The sequence below is a fragment of the Panthera onca genome, chromosome B3, assembly GCF_046562875.1.
Source record: "Panthera onca isolate mPanOnc1 chromosome B3, mPanOnc1 haplotype 2, whole genome shotgun sequence".
Lineage (NCBI taxonomy): Eukaryota > Metazoa > Chordata > Mammalia > Carnivora > Felidae > Panthera > Panthera onca.
The window spans coordinates 61,142,927-61,167,434 of NC_138344.1; the positions used below are offsets into that span (position 1 = coordinate 61,142,927).

Genomic DNA, 24,508 nt, shown 5'->3' on the forward strand with positions numbered 1-24,508 from the left:
CACTACCACCCCACCCCCCAACCCTGCCCAGGCCGAACTGGCCACCTCCCTGCTTGGAGAGCGTGGCAGACATGGCCTTCTCTTCAGGGGAGGTTTGGACTGACCTGCTATCTAGCTCGGTGAGGTACCCCTGCGGAGATGTTCAAACCAGTCCTTGCTATGTGCAACCAGGAGCATGGAATGACCTGTCTCTTCTTGGCAGCAATGACAGATAACCCATTAACATCTCACATTGTATGATCCTCTGTGATACATAAACCGCTCTATTTCACTCTGTACAACTATTCAAAGTAGCAAGGGAAAGGGTCACATAGCTTTGAACACTTTTGCAAATATGGTCAGTAACGGCCCCCAGGTCTACCTCCGGCCACCTCTGAATGTTCTCCTTGAAGAGGAAACCTCCTCCAGCTGAGGAGACAGGGCTCTCAGCCCTTTTAAAACCCTCAACCTACCTGCAAGTATGTGGAGAGGGTGCTGGTGGCTGCAGGGCCCTATCTGGGTAGGGCCAGGCACATATCTTGGCGGAGCCCCTCAGAGCGCGAGGGGGCCAGGGGGGCCCATCCAGGCTGTGGAGGCTCTGGAACCGTTGGTGATGACGGTCTCTGCCCGACTCACCCAGAACACCCAGGTGGACAGGGAGTGAGTCTGACAAAGTGTTGGGAGGGGAGTGGGGAGTCCCGGCCGGGGCAGCGTCATCACTACGGCCGGTGCTGCCGGCGCTTCCGTTGCACAGCTCCACGCAGGGCCTCCAGCAGCTGCTCCTGGTTGTTGCAGATGTTGTAATGTGTCAGGTGGAGCAGCTTGTCCATGTCCCCCGGGCTGTAGGTCAATTTCGAGTAGTGGTAGGGAGAGTTGGATGAAGACAGGTTCACCTCTCCGGCCCCCTTCTCCTCAGGTGTCCGTTGGATGCCTAGTGGAGACAGTGTAGCAGAACAGGGACAGGACGTGCACTGGGGATGTTTGGGGGGGGGGGTGCACTGTGGAGAGACAGGATGGAGGGGCTCACCAGGGGCCGAGTACTCCCGGAAGGAGGCATCGACCAGAGGGAAGTGCAGCACTGCTGGGGCATCAGGGCGGTCTGGATCAGAAAACAAGCAGCACTCCGGAGGCTGGCGCTGCTCCTCTGGGCTGGGGGAGATGGGCGGGAAAGGGATGCCCTGCTCCTGGCAGAGCCGGCCCAGGAGCTGCAGTTGCTGCAGGGCAGCAGAAGTGGTGTCAGAGGGCTGGGCTCCAACACTGGGCCAGTGGGGGTCAGCTGGGATGTGTGGGACCTGGACACCAACTCATACCCCCTGGCACCGGGCCGGACTGAGGAAGGGGCTCCAACCCCTCAGCTGCGCGGGGCTGCTAACTGCTCCCAGGTTCTGCAAAAACCTTCACCGGACCAACACAAAAACTCAGAGCAGAGGGATCCAGAGGTCTAGACTGAATGGGGGTGGCAGGTGCCACAAAGGGGCATCACCAGCTCCTTCTTCATCTGGCTTCCTGAGCAGAATAAGTCCCCCTAGTGGTAAATTCACAGGATCCACAGTTCATAGGACACTGTTCACAGAGTGTCACAGCCCCTAAGGGAAGGTGGACCACATACTGGACTCCAAGGCAGACATCCCCAGAGGCAGGAGCCAGGATGTCAGGCCAGGCCTAGGGCAGCACGGTCTCCCACGTCTGCCCAAAGCTCACCTGAAAGGCTCCTTGGAGGTTGTAATCCAGTGACAGGATGAGGTCCACATCCCGTGTGGGCCGCAGAAGGGGCGGGAAACTGGTGTTGATAAGGTAGCCAACATCCAGCAGGCAAAGATGGGGCTCTGCAGGTGTCAGCTGGTTGGGGTGCCCATCCAGTTTGGTGGCTGGAAAAGTTGAGGGAATGGGGTAGAAAAGCAGCTATCATTGGTGCTGAGGCCACCCGATCCCTCTGGCCTAAGCTAGCTCCTTGCTACTGGCAGAATCCAACTCTACCCTCTGGTCCCTCTTCTCTCCCACCAAAAGTAGGCCTGTCACTTCCCAAGATGCCACAGATGGGCCCTGATCCACAAATGAGAGGAAAAAGGGTAGCTGATCCAAGCAGCCCAGTGAACTAAGCTCAAAGGAGCTTGGGGCCCACGGGCTGGAGAGTGTGGATATCTGGACCAGGGACCCAAAGCTCAGGTGGTCATGGGCAGACCCATGGAAAGCTGGGACCAGAGAGAGAAGAGATACCTTTCCAGGTGGAGAAGTAAGGCTGTTGGAAATAGTCTTTGTGGAACTGAAGACCACGCAGGAAATTATGTGTGGCCTGGGCCAGTGGGCGCCGTGTCAGAAGGTCAGTAAAAAACTCAACAATCTTGCCGGTCCCCGTGGGAGGCTCTTCTATCTTCAGAAGAGGAACCTGCTCCTTGTCTGCTCAATTAAGAAGGGGGAAAGTAGGGCATCTTTTAGGAAATTGAGACCCCTAAACTTTTACCCCAGCTTCTGTGGACTCCCAAAGGCCTGAGAGCCACCCCTACCATCCTCCAGATCCAGCCCCTGTGGGGGCCTCTCCACTTGCTCACAAGGAGCCCAGGCACCCACCCAAATTGGCCTGATCCTGTGCCCAGCGGTCCCAGAACTGGCTGGGCTCTGAGGCCCAGTATAAGCTGTCCTGGAGGCTGGCTGCATACAGATTGCTCCAGATACCTGAGAAAGGGGACACAAGAGGAACAGAAAGGACATGAGGGGGAGAGAGCCCCTACCCAATCACAACCTGACTCTTGCCCATGGCCCATCCTAGTCTGGGAAGCATCCCCATGACTGAGCTGAGGGTGGGTTTGGGGGGGGGGGGGGTGCCTGCCATCTTCGCCAGGCCCGTTCTCCCCTCTATCTCCGCTTCCCTAACCTCCCAGGCCTCTCACCTTTCAGGAAGCAGATTCGGGACTCAGGAAGCCGCTTGGTCAGGCGCCCCATGAAGAACTCAGAGCCAAAGAGCTCGGAGGGGATGAAGGCACCGTACTTGGGAAAGCCAACCTCATAGGGGGAGAACTCACACCACTCTGTGAGGAGACCACACAGCTTCACTGCGGGGCTCAAAACTCCAGGACCCTCAACCACCACGGGCTTCACACCAGGGAAGCCTGGGGACCTAGAGGCTCAGGCTGGTTACAGGCACCCTGAGCATGAACCTAACGGCCCCACCCCCATCCCAAAGCCTGAGTGACTCTGGTGGGATGATTAATAATCTCTGGAAGGCATGGGACCTGGCCCAGAAGGGGAGGGTGTAACACCCATCTCCTACACACAGGCACCCTGCCAGCTGCGAGATCACACGTCTCCACTCCGGGCTACTCACCAGCAAATTCAAAGGTGGTCAGGTTCTTCTCCTTGGTGTTAAGAGCACAGTAAATGGGCAGAGGGTTCTGGCCTTGACTCAGGGCCTCTCTCTGGTCTGAGAGAGTATGGTCATGGGGCTGGTAGAAGGAGAGGATTTGAACCTAAAGTTGTGCTTTCTGGTGCCTGGGGCCTTTCCCATCTCTGCTACCCAGGGCGGTTCCCCATCTTTGAACCATGCCCTGGCCACACACCCGCCCCCCTGTACCTCATCGTGCAGCAGGGCCTCACTAATGAGGGCCCACAGGTTGGTGAAGCAGGGCGGGTGGCCCAGGCGGGCACGCTTGGCCAGCTCCTGCCGGTACTGCTGCAGCTGGCTGGGAGCAAGCACGCCCAACTTGCTCTTGGTCACCTGTGTTTTCAGTGACTCGGTGGGCCCTGCCAGGTCCTTCTGAGACCATTCTGGGTCCTCGTAGAGGTTGGCCAAAGCCCTGGGAAAGCCAAAGCCCAGGAGGTCATCGCACACCTCGGACTCTCTATCCTAGAACAACAGACTAGCAGGTACCTTCCAATGGTCCCCCCAAGCACATTCCTCTCTGGCACATCCTTTCTCCCAGTTAGGTCGGAGGTGCCTATGGGGTCCACAACAGCCTTACGACTGCCACCCCCAAACTCCTGCACTTGACGTGCTGCCAGCTCACCAGGTAGAGCCAGAGGCCCCTGTGATGTAGGAGATGCAATCCAAGAGACCCAGCTCCTTCAGGCCAGCCAGATGCCCATACAGGGAAACCATCGCCCGGATCCCACCACCAGTGGCCATAACAGCTACCACAGGGATCTGGAAGAGAGGACAGCCAGGTCAGTCAAGGTCTGATCAGGGCTGTAGTCTCCCAAACATCCACCCCTTTCCCTCTTATTAGGAGAAGTCATTTCCCTAGAAAGTGTCCCAAGCTGATCTGACCCCAGCAGGCTGCCCTCAGGCTACATGGCTCACTGATGAGTCAGATGGGACCCAAGTCCCAAAACCTGGACCAGACCAAAAATCAAGAAACAATGAGAAAGAGGGTGCCTGGCTGGCTCAGTTGAGAGTCTGACTTTTGGTTTCGGCTCAAGTCACGATTTCACGGTTTCATGGGTTCAAGCCCCTTGTTGGGCTCTGTGAGGACAACAGAGAGCCTGCTTGGGATTCTTGCTCTCTGCCCCTCCCCCACTCACACTGTCTCCATTTCAAAATGGATGAATAAACTTAAAAAAAAAAAGCGAGAAGGAAAGCTAGCCCAATGGGGCAGCTTATAAGCTCCAGGTGCCTCATGCAATGCTCTGCATTTGATGGCATCAGGCTGCCAAGAACATCAAGTGAGAGGGAGGCACAGCAGGGCAGGTAGGTAAGAGGCAGGGCCAAGTTCCGGTCTGGTTAGGAAACAGTCAGCTCTGGGCTTGAGGAAGACTGAGGATGCCCATCCAAGGCAGCCCAGCCCACAGACCTCATCTTCCTGTAACTCTTCATCCAGTTGCAGGACCTGCTTCAGGGCCTTGGCCACCACCTGCTTCCTCTTGCTCAGAAAGGCCTGCTCCTCAGCACAGGGGCCGCAGCCTAGCCGCACAGCCAGCTCCCTGGGTCTGGGTGGGAAGGAAGGAACCATCAGGCAGCTCCCGGCCTCATTACAGAAAAGGAAGCTGGGTCTGCCTCACCTGAGAAGCCCACTTCTCAATCTCTCTCTCCTCTCCCCAAACCACACTCCTGCCCATGTCTGGACAGAAGCGTGACATGTGTGGGTATGATGGAGAGAAGGTGCACCTAGACCCAGGTGGGGACACTTGGGGAATGCAAGAAAATGGATTCCCACGACTATAAATGCTGGTGCCTAAAAAGGCCCCCGGGTGGGACCCACCACCATAGATCTACTTCCACCTCTCAGCTTCTCTCCATTACCCACCCAAAAATGACTCCAGCGGAGACAAGAAACAGTGTTCCCACCTCTTCGTGGCTAGTCTTCCAGGCATGTGAAGAAGGGCCAGGGTGGGTGACTTCTCTTGTCTCATGAAGATTATTAGCTACGGTCCACCCACAATCGCCACCACCCAAAGGGAGCATGATTTCTCTCTTGTGGCTTCCTGGCCCTCTCTGTGCCTCAAGTTCAAGTGCAGGTGCCTGCCTGCTCTCCCCCACGCCCTCTCCCCGGGACTAGCCAGCTCTCACCCGTCTTCTTTTCTCAGCTCCACCCTCATCAGGGGTTCCTAAAAACCATGAACACTTCAGTCACAAAAGTTGGCCACCATGTTCCTCTCATCCTGGCCTGAGCCACACCCTATGATGCTCCCATGCTCCCTCGGGCCTCCGGCCATCTCCACAGGGACAAGGTCTGAGGCTTCAAGGCAGCTCTGTTCAGAGGACCCCCTCTCCTCAGAACCTGGCTCAGCACTTGTGCAGGGCATGGCCCTAAGACTAAAGCTCCTACCACCGCAGGCCCCCTATAAGGCATGGGGCCCAGCCCTGCCTATGCTTCTGGCATTCTTCCTCCGGGTGATCAAGTACCTGGGACGTAGGGAAGACAAGCCTCACCACCTGGCCAGAGGGCAAGGCCCTCAGGGGCACCTTCAGGTGCTCTTGGGGGGTATCCTGTAGGAAGGATGAAAGAATACCTAAGAATCACTTCTGTTCCAGCAGCGATCTCACCCATTGCCCCAGGGAGTGACAAGCAGCAGCAGGAAGAGGGATAAGAGGCCAACCTAGACCCCATACTCTTCCCAGTGTGCCTGATTCTGCCAAGGAGTGAGGGGGTGAGGGGCTCAGCATGAGCAGAAGGACCGGCTATAAGAGGGAGAAAGACTCTGCAGGCCCCACCTCAGCAGCACACTACCTGCAGATGAATATCCAGCTCCTGGTCCCAGCAGGCCGGGCAATGGAAGCAGAAGGAGCCAGCACCCACAGCGGCCTCCTGCAGACCCTCACAGGACCCAGGAACCATGAGCTGAACTCTTCCCCCGGACTCTGGAAATAGGAACCAGAGCAGAGGGGCTGGGAATAAGATCCTGGCCCACAAAGGCCCAAGAGTGTCTTGCATAAGGGTCCTGAAGGGTACGTCCCCCCCACCCTGAGGAGGAGGACTGGCACAGGCCAAGGCTCAGAGATGGAGCCCCCATCACAGCCTCTCCAAGGACTAAGGGGACACAGGTCCTGGGGAGCCCCAGCATGGATTTGCCCCTAATCTCTACCAGTGCCTATGAAAGTCTAGGGCAGCTAATGTAAGGTCCCTTCTAAGATCCCCACAGAAAGAGGAAGACAAGGGGCACCTGGGTGGCTCAGTTGGTTAAGCGTCCGACTCCGGCTCCAGTCATGATCTCACAGTTCATGAGGTCAAGCCCCAAGTCAGACTCTGTGAGAACAGCTCTGAGCCTGGAGCCTGCTTCAGATTCTGTTTCTGTCTCCCTCTGCCCCTCCCCCACTGGCACACTGTCTCTTTCTCAAATATAAATAAACATTAAAAAATTAAAAAGAAAAAAGAAAAAAAAGAAAGAGGAAGACAAGGGCAGAGGGCTGGGGGTTATCTTGGTAGGTGGGAGACTTACCCTTCCGGTCCCCTGACTCCTCCAGTCGAACATGCAAGCAAGAGAGCTCCCGGGCCTGAGTCATTAAAAAAGCCCCTCAGACTTGAACCCCTGCCCTGTTAGAGGCCCCCACCTCCCAGTACCCTAGTTTTGGTCCTCAGCACTTCATTACCTTGGCCCTGAGTCACCAACCATTTGCCTGAGGTTGTATCCTCTTAAGGAACCAAAATCCCAGGGACCCCCCCCAACTCAGTTCTACCCATGCATCTCCAAGGGAGCCCCAAGCTTCAGGGAGGGGGATAGCAGATGGCATGAGGGAGGAGCTTCAACTTACCACCAGAATGCCATTGGTGACAAGCTGCTCAGCACAGTCTGTCCTGAAAAGGACACCAGTGACCCTCAGTGCAAGTCCAGGCTCCCAGGTTCTCACCCCTCAAAGAGGCCACAGCATTCCTTCACCACCACTGGATGTCTCAGAGGGAAGGGTGTCAGTTCTGGGCACGCTCTGGGTACACTGGACTCTGCCCTTCCCCCAAAAGAAGCACTCCCACCCAAGAAGTGCCCAGTGGCCCCTGACTCACAGTCTCTGTAGCTGAAATTCAACTTCTAGCCGCTCCTCACCCTGGAGAGAGGAAGAAAACAAAGTTAGAGAGGTTGAGGAGCGTGAGTGTAGATTTCAACACACATGCCAAGTGGGGCTGCTGGGGCCCGAGAGGTGGTGAGAGCCAATGTCCATCTCCACCCTGCTCTGTCCACTTTCTCTGGGATTATTCCTGTGGACAGCAACTCCTGGCTGACAGTAGCCTCTGGATGCCACGGAAGCCTGGACCACTCACTGGAAAAAAGGGCCATGTACCCAGCTTCCCTGCAAAGGATCTCCCCTCCCTGGGCTGAGGCTTTCCACTGCCCTGGGCACAGCCTTGCCTGAGCGCTCAGTGAGAAGCTCTCTCTGCGGAACTCCCCAGCCCGCAAAGTTCCCACGTCAAATAGCACCGACAACACGGGGTCATCATTGGTCAGAAGGTCCTGGTCAAAGACTTGCAGCTGCACCACATTCTGGAAGGGAACAGAGTAAGGGGCTGCAGGAAGGAGGAGTGGGATAGGAAGGTGAGTGGGGCCATGGCAGAAAGCAAGGGCTGGCAGGAACAACGGGCAGGGCAGGGGCTGACACCTGGCCCACCTTGAGCTGGCTGTGGATTCGAAAGCGAAAGCTCTGATTCCAGATGGGGTTTCTGCTGTTCTTGACCGTGCGTGTCTGCAGCCTATGGCTAGAGGCCGTGGGCAGCCACAGACTCACATAGCAGTCAGAGGGGGTTACTGTAGGAAGAAGGGACAAGTGCCTGCTGACAGCCAAGAGCCTTACCCAGCCCAGCTTCCCAGAGTCCATGACCTTCCATTATAGGCAGCCCTGGGAGGCCTGGAGACCCTCAGAATGGGACTGAGTCGGCAGGCAGGAAGAGCAAGAAGCTGAGGCACAATCCCACATTCCACCCAGCACCTCCTCTCGGCACCCTCTCCAGGACCCTTGCACGCCCAGCCCTACTTATATCTCTTCCCACTGCCCTGTCCCAGTCTGAATCCAGTTCCAGAACCACTGTCCTCCCTGGGCCCAGCACTCACCTAGGTCCTTCGAGGGCAGGCCACAGGCCTGCAGGACACGAATGGTGAGCAGGCAGGTCCCAGGCACCTTTGCCTGCAGAGGAGGGACAGGTCAGGCTTGCTGCAGGCTGCTGGGCCCAGAGCCAACAAGGGCCAAAGAAGAGGCCAGAGTACCCCCTCCAGGACTAATTCTGAACCAAAGGGATCAGCCCTTCCCAGCCACATGGCTGCCCTCCACCCATCAGAGCTCTAAATGGAAAGGAGGCTATGGTATCTACTGATGATGCCTGCCAACACTTACACAACACTCTGGGCCGGCGCTGGCCCAAGGGCTTTATGTACATTAACTTCTTTAATCACACAACTATGCTGTGTGTAGGGACTAATTATGACCAATCCCACAAGGAAACTGGAGCACAGAAAGACAGAAAGCCTACATAGTCACTTGCCTGAGGTCCAGGGCCAAGACTGCACCAGGACGGCTCGACTCATGCTCTCTACCCCACAGCTTACTTGCTTCTAGCTACTGGTTTAGTGTCTTTTAAATCTTTCCACCCCACATTTCCAGCTACCCCTTGCTAAGCTGCCTTGAGGCGGTCTTAGTTGGCCGGAGGCCCGTGATGGGGCGGGCAGGGGGGAGGGGGAAACAGCAGAATATAAGGCTACAGAGGGAGGGGAAGAGGCATGTCAGGACCCAGCCTGGCCATGGGCCCCTTGGTGGGGCTGCTCCCCTGGTTGAGCAGCTTAAACGGAGGCATTTTCTGGTTAAGCAAACCCTCTATCTGGAGAGGTAGAAGTGAGGAGCACAGAGTTGGTTTTCAGCCTCTCGACCCCTGGCCAGGACTCAATTCTGGAAATGGGCTCTCTGCTTGACTATGAACAGTAGTTAGCATCTCAGACCACACACAGGTTTTCAAGTCCTCCAGGTGCTACAGGTCAGGCTAAAGAGGACCCCCAAGCAGGTCCATCCAAACCCACAATCATGAGTCTAGGGATATAAACCATGGCAAGTGTGCCAGGAAAGCCTGTGCCAACTAATCCTGGCCTTCAGCCCTGCCTCAGAAGGGTCTTGATGGATGGAGTTGAAGGGCAGAGCCGGGGAAGCTCATCTGTCAGTGTCTGCCCTGGGGCCCCTACCCTCCAAGCAACTGAGTCAAGAGCACCTGAGCAGCCACTTCCTTCTGGGACCCCAGGACAGTAGCCCAAATCCATGGCCCTGAGAACTCTGCCTGGAGCCCATCTCTAGGGCAGGAAGAACTCAGGATGACCCTTATCCCAAGACCCGTCCCGTTCCCTGGCTTCTGCTCACCACCCTGGACCAAGTCTGGCAAAGTCCCCTCTCTACACCTGGGGAAACCCACAGCTCCTCTTAAGAATCAGCATTAACCAGACCCCAGAGGGAACAAAGGTCAGCCTGGGGGCCCAGGGCCCCAGCAGGTCTTACCAGAGCCATGAGACAGACAGTCCTCAAGAGCCACAAATGACAGGCAGTGGGCGCAGGACCGAAGACTGTCGGCTTTTTAACGCAGAGCCAACAATGTGCCAGTTGGCCCCAAGCTCCTCCCTGGTCCCTCCCAACCGCCTCCGCTCCACCCAAGCCTCACACTCACTCCAGGACAAGCCACCTGTCAAGGAAATGAGGAACCTTAAACCTACATGGCCCCTGTAATGGGGGCCTACCACCCATGAAGACCCATTCCCTCTAGGCGTTACCATCAGCACCTACCCCACCCAACCCTGCTCTTGTGCCTGGACCTAGAAGGGCCACTGACATCTGGAAAGCAGGGAGTGGACCCAGGGCAGCACCAAATGGATAAGCCTTGTCCCCTGTCACAGGGTCTTTCACAACCTCCGGTGCCTGTAGGACAGGAATGCCCGGCCCTGACTGAAGCACTTGGCTAATGTGAAGCGGGTGCCCCAGGTCCATCACCGCCTGGCAGGGGCGCGGTTTGTTTCACGAAAGAGCCCTCCCAAGCCCTGTGCCTGGCTGCCTCCACCCTCCGCACTGGGTGGCTAGGATGATGAGGCCTCTGAGTGGCTCTCCGGGAAAGGGGCTCTTCCAGGTCTGGGTTGGTGCAGGGAGGGAGGGAGTCTTGAGTGTGTGGAGACCCTGCGGCGGGGATGGGCAGGGGTTTCTGTCCCCTCCTACCTATGCTTGTTGTGGAAGAAACAAGGGTGACCCTCGGCACCAGACCCCAACAGCTTCCCTGGAGGTGGAGGAGAGCAAACAAGGCCAGAGCAAAGCTAGGCACAGCTTTAGAGGCCGAGACAGGGAGGTCTGCACCAGAGTTAAAATGAGAACCGCTTGCCCTGAAAGGGGCTGCAGTGGCTATCATGGGAGTTGGCAGCAGAGGTCCTCAGTCCCAAGCCTGGACCCAGGCCTCACCCCCAATCAGGGTCACCTTGAAATGTTTACCTGAACCTTCCAGCCCTCACCAGACCACAGAAGGCAACTTCAAGAGGGAGTCTCAGCACACATGAATCAAAGCCACCTTTTATTGAACACTTCTTCTGTGCCAGCCCCTTATGGTCCTTAAAGATCTCTCTCCAAGCCTCACAACACCCCATGGGGTAGGACCCATCATTGTCTCTGTTTTACAGACAGGACACCAATGCTCCAAGGTGATAAGTCGCCCACGGTGCTGGTAAGAGGCTGCACCAGAAGTCCCACTCCTCCTCCAGTACAGGCAGCTGCCTCACCTGTGTGGTAACTTCCTGGGAGCTCACACCCAGACCTGCCTGGCACCTCCTGGACCTCCAGATCACCCAAATCCTCCAATGCAGATTCCAAGCTGAGCTGGGCCAGGAGTCAGCAGACTCTGACTCCAGTTTGCCTCTGGAAGTGACTTGGCCTGGGAGGGACACGACCTTTTCCACCACTTGTCGTTGGCAACGTTCACCAGGGTTCCATCAGTCGAGGCCTGAGGCCTTAGTGAGGGAGTCAAGCAGCTGGAAGTAACTGTACTTAAGGTCATACTCCATGTCATACCAGTAGTTCACTGTGGGGAGAATGGAGACCTCAGCATGAAGGTCCCCCCTCCAAACCTACTGCCTCCCAAACCCATCCCCCAGCAGCCCTACTGGGCAGCTCCTCACCAGCAATGCAGCCATGGGACTGCTGGACGTGGTGGAACCACAGGGCCGGCAGATAGAGCATCTCACCGGCCTGTACGGTGCAGCAAAGGGCCCGGGCCTGACTGTAACTGGGGTACCGGGCCAGATCTGGAGCCAATGGGTCCAGTGGGATCCAGGGTACCTGGGGATACAGTGGATGCCAGGGAACAGTCCCAAAGCCCCCAGCCCTCCAGCTCTGTCCCTTCCAAAGGTAAACACCATGAGCTCTGCCCTGTTCAGCACTGGGAAGACCCAGATTTAGGGATTTTTCAGACTAAGGTGCCACCTCCCCAGCTCTTTTGTGCCTTCTCAGAGACACGGTTCCTACCCTTCTCCCTCCCCAGGTCCCAGGAACAAGGCAGATACCTTCTCCATGGCCTCTTCATCCACCACGTTAAAGGAGCCCTCTTCAGTGAGGTGGTAGGTTGCTGGTGTGTATAGCTCTGAAACCAGAAGGAGAAAGGTACAGGGACACTCAAGTGGCCTGCAGCTTGCCAGTTCCTCCCCTTTGTTCCCTGAGTGCAGTGGAAAAACTGTGCCCACACCTCCGTCCTGGCACACCACCCTGACCAGGGTCCTTGCTGCCCTCCCTCTACTTTGGGCCACCTGTCCCCCAGCCCCTGAGGGCTGAGTCCCCTACCATAGGGGATGAAGGGCCGGTCACTGGGTGGATGTAGCAGGAAGTGTTTCTCTCCAGAGACCACGCAGTAGAGGTTCTCATAGTGGTCCTTATGTACTGCCAATACAAAGAAGGCCCAGTGGGCAAGGTTATGAGGGGCAGGACACAGGAGGGGACAAATGACAGATGTGACAGGTGGTATAACAGAAGATCGCACAAAGTCAAAGCCGGCTCAAGGGGATGCCAAGGAGTCAGGCAGAATTCCATCAGGGACTTGACATTTGCTTGACATTCATCTCTACCAAGGGGGGAATCCAAGCAAACAGAGTTTTCCTGAGTTCACCCCGACCTAGCTGCCCTTCAGGAGAGCTTTCTGGAGACCTAGAAGAAACAGTCTCCTCCACGCCCCACTGCCATGGGGACCCTCCCCAATCTGAGCTATCAGGACGCGCTCTGTTACACCCAGACCCCAGAACCCCAGAATAAATCTTAGAAAACAGTCAAACTTCCGTCCAGACCCAACCTTCCACTCTTGACCTCCTCTTCCCTCCTCCCCCACCTCTGTATTCCCCTGATACCTACAGGATGTCACTGCAGCCACATCCCCCAGCCAGAAGTTTACAGCATCAGGCATCTTTCCTGCAGGTCAGAGGTAAGAGATCAAGTCAGAAGGGACCATCCTCGAAGGCCAGGCTGGGAATAACCACCATACAGTGATGCTGGACCAGAATCTTGGGGGAGCCAGGGAGCTCACAGGGAGAGAACAGAGAGGAGGGGCAGAGGAGGGCCAGCTCCAGAAGGAGCCTCCTGCCCTGTGGCAGAGGAAGGGTGACAATGTCCAGTAGTTCAATGCAAAGTCGTGGCCTGGAGGTGCGCCTGCGTGGCTCAGTCAGTTAAGTATCCAATTCTTGGTTTTGGCTCAGGCCATGATCTTGGAGTTTCATGAGTTCAAGCCGCGTGTGGGCCTCTGCACTGGCTGTGGATCCTGCTTGGGATTCTCACTCTCTTCCTCTCTCTCTGCCCCTCCCCCACTCACGCTGTCTCTCTCTCTCTCTCTCAAAACAAATAAATTAATTAAAAACAAAAACAAAAACAAAGTTGTGGCCTGGAGACTTGAGCATTTAGTGCATAGCACCTGACCCTGAGGGGCCAAGAGTATGGGCCAAGTCATCACCAAAGGAAGAAGCAGCAAGCAGGGCTGACTCCTGCTTGTCCTTCCCATTTCTTCCCTGCCCAGCCCCTGCCTCCACTCACCCAGTGCCTCGGAGGCCCAGGGCACGTGGGACTCTAGATCAGGCAGTAGCTGGGGCAGCTCGGTGAGCAGGTTGGAGCACTGCTTCTGCACGTAGAGGACTCCTGGGTGCTGGGTCTGGCCCTCTAGCACATCCAGCACGTAGCTCAGGGACAGGCGACGCTCAGCAGGCATCATAAAGCGATCCCCTCGTACAGCATCCGCATAACCATCAGGGGTCACAGCCACACTCACCTCTATTGAGCCCACTGTGGCTCTGGAGGAAAGGACTTTTCAGCCCATGTCCAAATACCACAAAGTATCACCCAACATCCCCCCAGGGGCAGCCCCCACCTGAGATATGGGAAGGACCACTTCTGCAAAGCTGGCCAGTGCTGCAGGGCGTTGCGGATGATGCAAGGCCTATTGGGGCAGACCCAGTCCCGATAGAAGTGGAGTGGAGTGGGGGGCTCATCCAGGTAAGGCACAGCAAGAGGCACACTGAGCTCTGAGAGAAAGAAGGGGTGGGGGTAGGGTGGGGTTATGAACCCAACAGCATGCAGCTGCTGCCCCAATGCCTGTGTAGAAGATGCCCTCCCTGGGCAAGACACACTACTATCACTGGATAATGCCCATTGATGACCAAGGGACCCTGGACAACGAGAAACTGAAAATTGAGGAGAGAATTTAAGGCAGAAAGCATGAAGCACCCACACACACCAGGATGGACCAGGGGATGGTGCTCAGCCCACAACCCATACCCTCCTTGGGACCATGTCCAGCCCTATACAGTGAACCCCACGGCTTTCCCACTCTGCAGTGCCCAACCTCATGGCATCCATTAGGAAAGGGAAACATGGAGGCAGTACATAGAACTCCAGAATAAGTGGTGCTGAGGCCCCAAAGCCACAGGCTGGTGTGGGTGAGTCAGGCTCTGGAAAGCACCCTCCAACAGTGATACTTACCAAGCCCTAGAATGTACTCAGTACTTGATTTAGCCAATGCAGAGTATCAAGGGATGATCCTATTGTCACCTCAAGAAGATTACAACCTAACTGTGAAAACAGGCTGCTACAGGAAACCACAGGAGGAAAAGTAAGGGCTGAACTGTGTTTTTGATCTTCCTGAACAGCATCACCATCCTCAGGAGATCCAAGACTACCATGTGCATTTATAGTTGTGCAGTGTGCCATCTGCACAGATGTCTATAGGGCCCCGTATCACTTCTCACAAATCTATTCTTTTTGGCTCTTCCTTCTCCCTCACTTCTGTCCACCCCTATGGATTGTCTCTAAGTCCTATTGATTCTACCAACCACCCCCTCCTTTCCTCTGCTGGTATCCATATTCAAATAACCTCCTTTGGGCCCTCAAATGTCACTTCAGTGAGGTTTCCTTCCCAGGCCACCCTTTTAAACTGTAACCTGTCCCCAACAATCCTACACTTCTTCCTTTTTTCCTTCTTTCATTCATCACCACCTAACATACTATATATCTCACTTATCCAAATTGTTTATTGATCCCCCTTTGCTAGAATAGAAGGTAAGCTCTATGAGGGTAAGGATGCAAATCTTGTTCATTGGTATACCCCCCAGGACCTAGAATAGTCCCTAACACACAGCAGGTGCTCAACAAATACTGGCTTAATGGTTGAAAGAAAGTCTCCAACATCTCCTGACTGGCTGATCGCTGCAGTGAACTAACTGGTTTCCTTGGGGTTTCATTCCACTCCCTCTCAAAAGCATCCCTCACCCTGGCCCCCATCATCTTCCTAAAATACAATCTCATCTTGTCATACCCCTAGTTAAAAAAAAATCCTTTGATGGCTTACCACTACTCCTTACAAATTATAATGTGCCTTGGCATGCATTCAAGGTGATACATGATCAGGCCCAACCTACTTTTCCAGTCTGGTTTCCTCCTGTCTGGTGCCTGCCCCTTACCACACTCTACTCAGGTGGTGCCAAACTTTGTTCCTACTGCTCCCACAAACGGGAATGCCTTTCTCCTGGCTTCTATAAAGGGTACACAGGGCTTTGCTTTGTTTGTTTCATCCTTGAGATCTAGCCTGAATGTCTTGGCCCCAGTGGGCAGCCACTGCACTAATTTTCACCTCTGAGGTCTCCATGCCAGTCATCTTTGCTTTGCATTCAGTTGAAAAGTAAATGTCTTTAGCTCAAAAATTAGAACTGGGTGGGAAGACCCTGGTAGGCCCAAGAAAACAGAAAAGGGAAGAGCTGGAACATGTGCTTGCTTCACCGGCCAGAGAGGTAAGATGGTACCCGCCAAGCAGATAAGGGAGCAAGGGAGAGCAAACTGGCAAAGGGCCTTCCCAGTCATGCCAGTCCATCAAAGCAGTCATCTTGGGAGGGTGATTTGGGGCTCAGTAAATCTATTATTCTCACTGGAATTCTTTTTTTTTCCCACTGGAATTCCTAAAATGCGTGGAAACTGCCTTTCTTTTCACCGTTTGTATTTCCTGCCATTACTGAATTTTTACTGCCTCACCAATTAAAAGACTTCCTGTAGATAATGACTACTGCTCCCTTCTGAGGCTTTGATGTGAGAGAATTTCAAAAGGGATTCAAACAATTCCTTTGGCCCAACAATTCTTCTGCTAGAAATTTAACCAACAAAAATACTCACACATGCGCAGAATGACTGCTCCAGGCACACTGGCATGTTCCAGGTTCCAGGTTCACTGTTCCATGAACACACCAGGCACACTCCTACCTCAGGGCATTTGCCCCAGTGCCCTCAACCTGCAATGCTCTTCTCTCAGATGTCTGTACAGCTCACTCCCTTTCTACAAGCCTGTGCTTGAATGTGGCTTTATCAAGGCAGCCTACCTACCCTGACCATCTTATTTCAACCTATATCCTCCACTCAACCCCTGGCCTGAGACCTCTTATTCTGCTTTATTTTTTCCCCCCACAACACTTATCTTCTAATCCATTTCTTCTACTATATAATTTACTTATTACTCATTTAGTGTGACTAGGGTTAATGATCTGTCTCCTCACTTGGAATGTAAGGTATGGGAGGGCAGAAATTTTATTCAGTGATGTATCCTAAACACATTGATCAGAGCCTCACACATTGAGGTGCTTAGTATTGAGGTGCTCCTAGTATCTGTTGCAACACTAGCAAAAAGACAGACTGTAAATGACCTAAATGTCTATCAATAATAGGCTGATTCAGTAAATTACCACAAGTACACAAGGTGAAAAAGATTGCGGAAGAAGGATATGGGGTGGTCTTCAAGATACATAATAGTGCAAAAAAGTGTTTAGCAGACTAACAGTTGTAAACAGAAGGGTAATATATATAGTGCTGCGTGTGTGTATGTGTAGATATAAACATTATTTCTGGAAGGATTCAAACTGGGGCCTCGAATGGGAGGGGTGCTTACTTCACATTATAAATCCGTTGCTTTTTAAACCTTGTGTCCGTGTTGTTAATTAATGGTAAAACAAAAAGCAAAAAAACACACACACACACAAAAAAAAAAAAAAAAAAAAAAAACGGAAGAGAGGGAAAGAGCAAAATAAAAACCAACCAGGGGAAGAGCCAGTGATTACTTGTACAGCTGCCTACAATTTTCCCAAAGCTCTGCACCACCTTGGAGAAGTCTGTTCCTGAATAAAGCGTTCCAGCTGGGGTTCTGAAAGGGAACACCTGACCACCTCAAGACTTCACGACAGGCAACAGAAGGCTGCCCCATTATTCCGGGCGGGTTGACCGTGGGAAATACACCAGGGTGAAGACTGGCCCAAACGTTGGGAGTAGAGTCAAGACACGCCAGGAAGCCACGAGGACCTGCGAACACCGGAACAGGGGAGCTGAGGCCCCAGCACGGGGGTAGGAGCGAGGTTGGGACAGACGAGTGATCCGAGTGGGGCCAGCAACGAGTTAGGTGCACGAGTGTCTGCGCTCCTTGAAAACACGAACTAGGGGTAAATGTGGTGTCGGCGGCCCAGGAGGACCAGGGCGCGCCCGACTCCGGACTCTGCTTCCCCACATGCCCAAGGTCCCGCCCACGTCCTGAGACAGACCGGCGGTGGACGCAAGACGGTCGCAGCCTCTGCGCGAACCCACTCACCCCTGGCGGCGGCCGGGAATTCTCGTAACTCCCTCCGCACCGCGTCCAAAGCCGCCTCCGCCATGACGCCGCCGCCGCTCTGCGGCCACGCGCTCTCCCCTTGAGACCCCGCCCCGCCGCGCCCCGCCCCCCCGCCGCGGAGCCTCGCGGCCTCGGAGCGCCATCCTCTCCCCCGCCCCCAGCGCACCCGGATTCTGCTAACCAAGCGGCGGGAGAGGAGCTGTGCTGTCTCCAGCCTGCCGCACTCGCTGGCATCCCAGATTTAACAAATGATTGTGTTTATTGATGAGTTCATACATCAATACAAATGGACGAGTTAAAAACGGCCCCTGCCCCGTGAGACCTCGGGAGGAGGGAAGCGCCCATGGCCTGAACAAAGTATAAAAGTTATAAATAAGGAGGTTTTCAAAACTGGGTCAGGGCAAATCTGTTCGGGGGGCGGGGGGGGGGCAGTTGCCGGTGGCCTCAGACATGCAGAAGGGGACGGGCGCCGGCGGCCACAAGACCCCCTCTCCCACCTAAGCGCTCAGCTGAGGTAGGGAAAGGGCGGCCACCTTCTCACAAACCTTAGCGATAGTGTTAGCTCCCTCCTCTGAAGGACTGGTTGGCTGAGGATCTCCAAGAGCCCAGACTAGAGGGCCAGGTCTGAGCCCTATTGGGGCTGATCTGTGGCTGTTGTACCGGTTGGGGGAGTGGTAGTAGACTTCTAACCCTCACAAGGGCAGCTGCAGCCCTGCCAGGGTCCACCCTCAGCCGCAGGGGTTCTTGGGGCCAGGACTTCTTTGCAGTGTGGCCATGCAGGTGGTAGTAGTACAGAAGGGGGGTGGGGGTGGTGAACTAGGTTTCATCTGTTCTGGTGCACTCTGGCTGATGCAAACAAGAGCGGGGCACTCTACAAAAACCAACTTTCTAAGTTGCTGCCTATTGAACCAGCAGGGCCCCAGGGCCTGTCCATGGGAGAATAGGTTGTTGTGGCCTGGAACTTCAGAAAAGCTACACTGACTTACCTGAGGCTGAGAGAAGCAGCAGGGCCCAGAGACACGTGTTCTTCACCCCAATTCCTCAACCACTGCTTCACTACTTGGTCCTACTCTACCTTAGCCCACTGTACCCTATCTCCTTCCCCTCACCCCTAACAAGTGCCCTTCTAATTCTAATCTACCCCCTGCCCTCTACTACATACCTGTCCCACCTACCACCTTTCCAGTGTGTCTCTTGGCCCCTTCTGCACTCCCATGTGCCTCCCCCTCCCCTCAACTTCCAGCATCCAGAGCATCTTGGGTGCCCAGCACTGCCTTTGAGGAGGCTCCTTCCACCTGAACCAGGAACCAACAAGCCATCTCACATCAGCTAGGTTGTGGACACCAAGAATCCAGAATTCAGGTTACTACATTCCAGTCCTTTTTGTGCTCCTTGGTAGTTCCATATGAGCCAGGGTGGTGAAGCAGGAGTAGTACATGAAGGGAAACCAGGCACACATCAGCCAGCCAAGTACTCTAGCGATAAACACTCAACTTGTGTGTGTGTGTGTGTGTGTGTGTTTGTGTGTACAGTTCTGTGGCTAAGGTCCTTAGAAGGTGGGCTGGTGCCCTGTAAACCATGAGAGAAGTTCTAACACAGGCTTCTGACTGGGCATCACTCAGGATGCAAGGAGAAGGTGGCCTCTGGGTCTAGGAGCCTGTTGGGGACAAGGGTTGGGAGGATAGGGAAGACCAAGGGGCTAAAAAGAGGAGGCCAGGGCTTTATGTTTGCCCAGCAGAGGGCTTTACTGTCCCGCAGCAACATCCCACAGCTGTCTCCACAAGTTCTGGCCAGGAGAGAAAGGGGGCACAGGGAGAGAGATAATGCTAGGGCTCTCTTAGAGGGGGGATGGGAGTGGAATGTGGGGGCTCAGGCCTTGACACCAACTCAAGCCTCCTGATGGCTAGGAACGCCCTGGAGGACTAGAGGGCTCTGCCCTACACAACTGCCAGGAAGTGGGGAAAACATAACCCCCTGCTCTGGCAGCCAGGGGAGTACAGCTGGTGTGGGAAGGGAAGTGGAGGTAGAGGTGAAGCTCCGCTGTTGGCTGAAGGGCACTGAATGCCACGTGGCCTCTCACTTCCACCCCACCAAATACCCTGTGTGTGCTCCACCCCAGGGAGCTGATCCCTGCAGTAATTTCAAATGGCTTCTAAGAAGAGAGGGCCAGCCCTTCCCGATTTCCCCCAGATGGGGCAGGCTGCCCTCCTACTCCTCACAGCACCAAGATGACAAAGATCTAAGTCCTACCCTGCATGAGCCACTGAAGGGGCTGTGGAGGCAGGGGTTCCAAGAAAGTGAGGCGACAGGGAAATAAATTAATAAATACAGGGGCCCCATGAGGAGTAGCTGGGAAAACTGCTTTCCCTCTGAGCACTGATCCCTGCGATCCACTCCAAGCATCCCCACAGGTTTTGGAGAGTGGAGCAGGGGCTACAGTTTGGAATAAGGGAAGCATTCACTTGGAATAGGATTCTGGAACTAGAGTCTGCGTTCCATGCGCCGCTCCACAGCCCGAAGCAGCAGCTCTGAGTATTGCTCTAGCAGGGCCTGTGTTTGCTCAGCCCCCACAGCCCCAGGGCTCCCACCCGGGCTGCACAGCACTGCGCCAGCCAGGGCCTCTAGCTCCTGCCTCACTGAAGAGAAGGTGTTTCTGAGGAGCTGGGTGATGCGACTTTGCTCTGCTGAGGGCGTCTTGCAGCCAGCCACCTGCAGGAGGACCCAGGAAGTGAGTTGGAGGAACAGTGGAGGAACATCCTGTCAATGGATGTATAAAGGGGAGGGGCCCCATCTGGGTCTAGCCTGCCTCCAAAGAAGGCCCTGCTGGACTGCCCCCTATGTCTAAGTTGGCCAAATAGGTTTTGAATATGATAAGGGATACAATGAATAATTATACTGGGACAACAGACATAAACTGGGATGGTCCTGAGCAAACTAGGACATATGGTCTCTCCACCCTTACCCCTCCAGGCTGAGAAAGTCTCCGGCTCTTAGGGCCAATAGGTCCGCGATTCAAGAGCCCCGGCCTAATGGCCTCTACCTCCCTCACCTACTCTGCCCAGAATGTTCTTGATTGCTCCACCCATCTGTCAGTGGAAGAGCCTTAGCATGGTTGTTCTGGATACACAGCTAGCACTCTGTCTCCTCCCATGGTAGGCGTCCAACACGTACCAAGTGGTAGAGCCGCACAGCCTGGCGTACGTTGCCCTGGAGCTCTGCCACAAGTTGTTCGCACTGCTCCAGGCTCACTGCTGGTTCTGGGAGGGACAGATACAACTCAGTAAGGCCCAGCAAAGCTGCCCTTTCAGGCCTCCCACCCAGAGGTCACTGATTGCTGGAGAGGCCTACCTGTGGGATCACACCACCTCCACTTGCCCACTGTCCCTTTTCTTGCCTCCTTCCTCCCCAACAACGCCCCTCCCCCAAATACCACACAGAAAGCGAGGTCCAGAGAGGAGGGCCAGCCCCAGCCCCAGGGGCCAGAAGCATTGAAGGGGCAAATGGGTCACAAGGAGATCATGAAGATTGGCAGGAGTGTCTCACCATCAGGGGTGTGACTTATGGACTGAGACAGGGGCAGACAGGACAAAAACACCAGAGGCTGGATGAACAGAAATGGGATGGAGCCAGAGAGGAGACAACAGAGACAGGAGAAAGAGGATGGGGCAGGAGATGAGAGCTGGAGAGCTGTGCACACCTGAGTCCTGGCTCAGGGCTGCCCCTGGCCTGGTGCATTCCATGGGGCTGGGAGTCTTCTCAGGGGTTGGGGACTGCAAGTTCTCAGGGCCTCGGAAGAGGGGGCTGACCGGCAGTTGCTGGCCACAGGGGCTGTTGGGCCCAGGCTGAGCCTGGCACTCTGTCCTAGGCTTGGGAGGGGCACCCTCCCCCAAACAGGCCCGCCTCTCAGATGTACTGTGAGCCTTTCCCAGGCCTGCTGGGGAGCCAGGCCAGTCCACCTCACCAGGGGCCCGGCCCTTGGTAACAGGTGAGAATGTGGCCAGGGTAGGACGATCAGGCAGTGGCTTTGGAATGTCCAGGACCAGGTGAGCCCGGCTGGGCAGGGCTAGCTTGCTGAGCGGTGAGACTCTAATGGGAGCAGGAGCTTGAGGTTCGGCTGCCAGCCCCAAGTTCTCCCCAACAGAGATGCTGCGGGAGATCTTGGCCATGGAACTGGTGGTGGGGTTCTGGTAGGAGTGAGGCTGAGAAAGACGGCCATCAGCCTGTGGCAGGGAGCGCAGGCCCGCGTGGGCTTCCATCTCCCGTAAGAGCAATGGGCCCGGTGGAGGGGCCTCATCTGCAGAGAAGACAGAGACATACAGGTCAGGTGGTGAGGAAGACATCCCAGGTGCAAAGACTCAGCTCCCTAAGAGTTGCTATTCCCCACACATACCCACTAAGGGACACCCAGTGGCAAGCACAGTGACACATCAGAGCTAAATCAGGCCCTCCTTCCTCTAGCATGCTCATGCGCTCCACACTCCCCACACCCTGGAGTTGAGCCCACCAGGCTCCTCACCTTGTGGCACCAGGCTCTGCACAGACCGGGCTTTCTGGAGTCCACCCAAGGGGCTGGCTGCAGCCACTCTCTTGGGAGACCAGCTGCTATCCGGGTTGAGACGGCGTCGTGGCAACAGCACAGGAACTGCTTGCTGGGGGCCACCATTTCCAGGAGAGGGCTCTGCCTCTGGGGGTGCTCCTGGAGGACTGGCACCACTGCCTCTCAGCTGCTCACCCGAAGCCTGCAGCATCTGGACTGGTCTCGATGGCAGCGCCAGGCTTGAGGAAGATGGAGACCGTTCCCTACAGGGAGGAAATGTGGAAGAAGGCCCAGAGGATGCTTAGGAGTCCCCTTTGCCAACATGAGGAGAAGCGCTGGGAGAGAAGGAACGGCACAAAGCCAGCAGGCCAGTCGTCCCAAACTTGGGAGTGCAAAATACTGTTGAGCATGGGAAGACAGCAGCCTTGGAGAGAGGAGGGTGGCATGCTGCCCCAGAGCCAGGACTGGCCCTCTGGGGAGGGCCGGGGGGTCAAGTGAGCCAGAGCTCCTTGTAGGAGAGTAAGAGCTGCTGTGGGGAGAGGTACCTGAGTGGGGGGGTCTGCACTTGCAACAGGAATCGTGAAGAGATGCTCCGAGACTCTGTCCTCTCTGGTACCCGGACCGGGCCCCCTGCCAGGGTGACAGAAATTATGAAGTGAAGCAAGCCCTGGTGCCAGATTCTGCGTCCCCTAGAAGGTAACCCAGGGCATGGCCTACCCTTGTACCCTCCCTCTCATCCAGGCAAGGAGGGAAGGAGAGAAGACTACAGTGACCACATACTGGCCCTCTGACCACACCTGGAGCAGCCCCATTGGCCAGAGTCTCAAAGTGCTGTTTTAGAAACTGCTCCTGGTCTGGAGTATGGGGACTGCCTTCCTGTAGCCCATAGGAGCCAGTGCCTCCCTCTTCTTCCTCCTCTTCCTCATCACCCTCGGCTGGCTCTTCAAGGTCTGAGGAAATGCCATCCACACTCAGGGGCTCCGTGCTCTCAGAGTCTGGATGTGGGGAAGGGACAGAAGCATCATGCTGCACCAACCTGTCGCCAGAGCCTCCACTCCCACCTCAGTCCACTGACCTCCCTCAAAGCTGCAGCCTCACCTTCGTTGGGGTGCTCAGGGCTGGAAAGGCGGCTGCTACTATAATCCACAGAGCAGGCACTGTCAGGGCTGTGCTTCTCGGAGGCCCTGCTGCCTGGATACACTCTTCCCAGGGTCCCTCGGGCTGGAGCCTGCACCTGGAACTCACTTTCAGGAGGGCCAGCAGGGGAAAGAAGAGGCAGTTAGCAGGGGTGAGCAGCCCCACCAGACATCTGGCTTCCTTCTCCCCGACCTGTGAGTGGGACTGGGGATGAGGCAGGGGCGAAGTGGCAGGGAAGCCCTGAGTATCCTGGGCCAGCCCTCCCATATAAAGAATGCACAGGAAGGGAAGACTGCATAGCCTCTGAAGTCTGATGAGGGAAGGACCCTTGCCTGGTATCCAGGGTGGGGCTGTCACTCGGCTCCGGGTAGACAATACCATCTTCGATGGGTGCAGGCTCCAGATCTTGGGCAAAGACCCCTTCCTCTTGGGACAACAATCGAATAATGTGGGGGCAGGAACAGGGTTGGGAAGCCTGATGCCGAGGGGGCTTTTCGTTCTGGGAACACACAAAGGGGCATTACTGAGGATGCTGACATGAGAAAAGGTCTGAGAAAAGAGGTGGAGGTGGGCAAGGATTTGGTGTGTGTAAGTTCTGGGGGAAGCTGAATATTCCAGCTCTGAGGATAGCTCCAGCCACTGTTCTTGAGCTTCTGGAATAACAATATTCTGTCACACTCCAGGCTGTCAACCTTCAGCCACCACTTAATATCATGAGCCCTTGAAAAAACCTGGCCCAGGGCAAAGGGTACCACCCCAATCACCATACCACACAGCCTAGCCAGCCTGAACCTTTGCAGTCCAGGCTACCAATGTGCCACAGGAGCAGAGCAAGCATAGATGGCCCAGTGCTCAGGGCCCAGCTGTTGGCATAAGGCTGCCTAAGGCTGCTTGGAGATCTCTAGGTTGCTGGGAGAAAGCTGGCTCACCTGGCTAGCATGTGAGGTCTCAGGAGGGACCTGCTGACCATGTTTCCCAGGGCAAGACGGGGTCATGGCCAGCAAGTCTTGGCTACGGTCTCGAGGGCTTGGGGCCAGTGTCTCCAGCTGCCGCAGGTCCAGCATGGAGCGGACACTCAGCTCCACGCCTGGCTGAGCCCAGCGGCTCCTTCTTCTGGGTCCTTGATTGGCCACAGGAGCTGGGGCCAGGAACTCCACCGTCTCCTGTGCCTGGTGTGGGGCAGAGGAGGGGGAAGTTAACAACCACCATACAATAGTATCAGTGAACATTCATATATCACTTACTGTGTGCCAGGCATTTTATTTACATGTGTTCGCTCACTTAATCCCCACAACCACCTTATGAAGTCAGTAGTATTATT

At 55.4% G+C, this 24,508-nt stretch overlaps 3 protein-coding genes across 10 annotated transcripts in view; all 3 read right to left on the minus strand.

The window, feature by feature from the left end:
* Positions 1–10,781, minus strand: PLA2G4B (phospholipase A2 group IVB). Its single transcript, XM_060618856.3, has 20 exons — positions 9,872–10,781; positions 8,449–8,521; positions 8,009–8,145; positions 7,753–7,884; positions 7,410–7,450; positions 7,163–7,205; positions 6,850–6,904; positions 6,141–6,271; positions 5,816–5,899; positions 5,480–5,517; positions 4,764–4,899; positions 3,981–4,117; positions 3,548–3,770; positions 3,302–3,419; positions 2,868–3,005; positions 2,548–2,652; positions 2,197–2,376; positions 1,681–1,847; positions 1,007–1,193; positions 1–910 (listed from the first exon to the last, which is right to left on the minus strand). Exons 1-20 carry the CDS (start codon positions 9,878–9,880, stop codon positions 699–701), a joined length of 2,346 nt encoding a protein of 781 aa, XP_060474839.1. The 5' UTR covers positions 9,881–10,781; the 3' UTR covers positions 1–698.
* Positions 10,782–10,909: 128 nt separating this feature from the next.
* JMJD7 (jumonji domain containing 7) lies at positions 10,910–17,591 on the minus strand. Of its 4 annotated transcripts, none has more exons than XM_078448518.1 (9): positions 17,493–17,584; positions 17,169–17,209; positions 13,746–13,899; positions 13,415–13,660; positions 12,743–12,799; positions 12,182–12,277; positions 11,908–11,984; positions 11,524–11,683; positions 10,910–11,426 (listed from the first exon to the last, which is right to left on the minus strand). In XM_078448518.1, the coding sequence occupies exons 1-9, from the start codon at positions 17,554–17,556 to the stop codon at positions 11,338–11,340; spliced, it is 984 nt and encodes a 327-aa protein (XP_078304644.1). In that variant the 5' UTR covers positions 17,557–17,584; the 3' UTR covers positions 10,910–11,337. The 4 variants fall into 4 exon arrangements, with proteins under 4 accessions (XP_078304644.1, XP_078304643.1, XP_078304645.1 ...); XM_078448517.1 differs by having other exon boundaries at positions 13,415–13,668; positions 17,012–17,209; XM_078448519.2 differs by lacking the exon at positions 17,169–17,209 and adding an exon at positions 14,357–14,446 and having other exon boundaries at positions 17,493–17,526.
* A 157-nt stretch (positions 17,592–17,748) lies between these two features.
* Positions 17,749–24,508, minus strand: part of MAPKBP1 (mitogen-activated protein kinase binding protein 1) — a 56,604-nt gene continuing 49,844 nt past the window's right edge. For 4 of the 5 annotated variants that reach the window (XM_060618880.3, XM_078448516.2, XM_060618877.3 and 1 more), the window contains 9 exons: positions 24,117–24,356; positions 23,520–23,686; positions 23,149–23,294; positions 22,848–23,045; positions 22,596–22,680; positions 22,030–22,313; positions 21,211–21,807; positions 20,685–20,770; positions 17,749–20,222 (listed from right to left, as the gene is read on the minus strand). In XM_060618880.3, coding sequence (XP_060474863.1) covers positions 19,995–20,222; positions 20,685–20,770; positions 21,211–21,807; positions 22,030–22,313; positions 22,596–22,680; positions 22,848–23,045; positions 23,149–23,294; positions 23,520–23,686; positions 24,117–24,356 — 2,031 coding nt within the window. In that variant the 3' untranslated portion in view covers positions 17,749–19,994. The remainder of the gene's footprint in view (positions 20,223–20,684; positions 20,771–21,210; positions 21,808–22,029; positions 22,314–22,595; positions 22,681–22,847; positions 23,046–23,148; positions 23,295–23,519; positions 23,687–24,116; positions 24,357–24,508) is intronic. The other variant, XM_060618878.3, reaches the window with a different exon arrangement.

Bases quoted from the DNA above. Each gene is read 5' to 3' on its own strand.
- PLA2G4B (XM_060618856.3), bottom strand. The intron at 6,905-7,162 runs GTAAGTTGAAGC...TTAATGACTCAG, and splicing joins TCACCAATGGCATTCTGGTG to GCCCGGGAGCTCTCTTGCTT. The intron at 1,194-1,680 runs GTGAGCTTTGGG...GCTGCCCTGCAG, and splicing joins ACCTCCAAGGAGCCTTTCAG to CAACTGCAGCTCCTGGGCCG.
- JMJD7 (XM_078448517.1), bottom strand. From the start codon at position 17,556: ATGGCGGAGGCGGCTTTGGACGCGGTGCGGAGGGAGTTACGAGAATTC. The intron at 17,210-17,492 runs GTGAGTGGGTTC...CGGTGTTCGCAG, and splicing joins ATTCCCGGCCGCCGCCAGGG to GTCCTCGTGGCTTCCTGGCG. The intron at 13,900-17,011 runs GTGGTGCAGAGC...TCTTTCTCTCAG, and splicing joins CAGGAACAGACTTCTCCAAG to AGCTCAGTGTGCCTCTTGCT.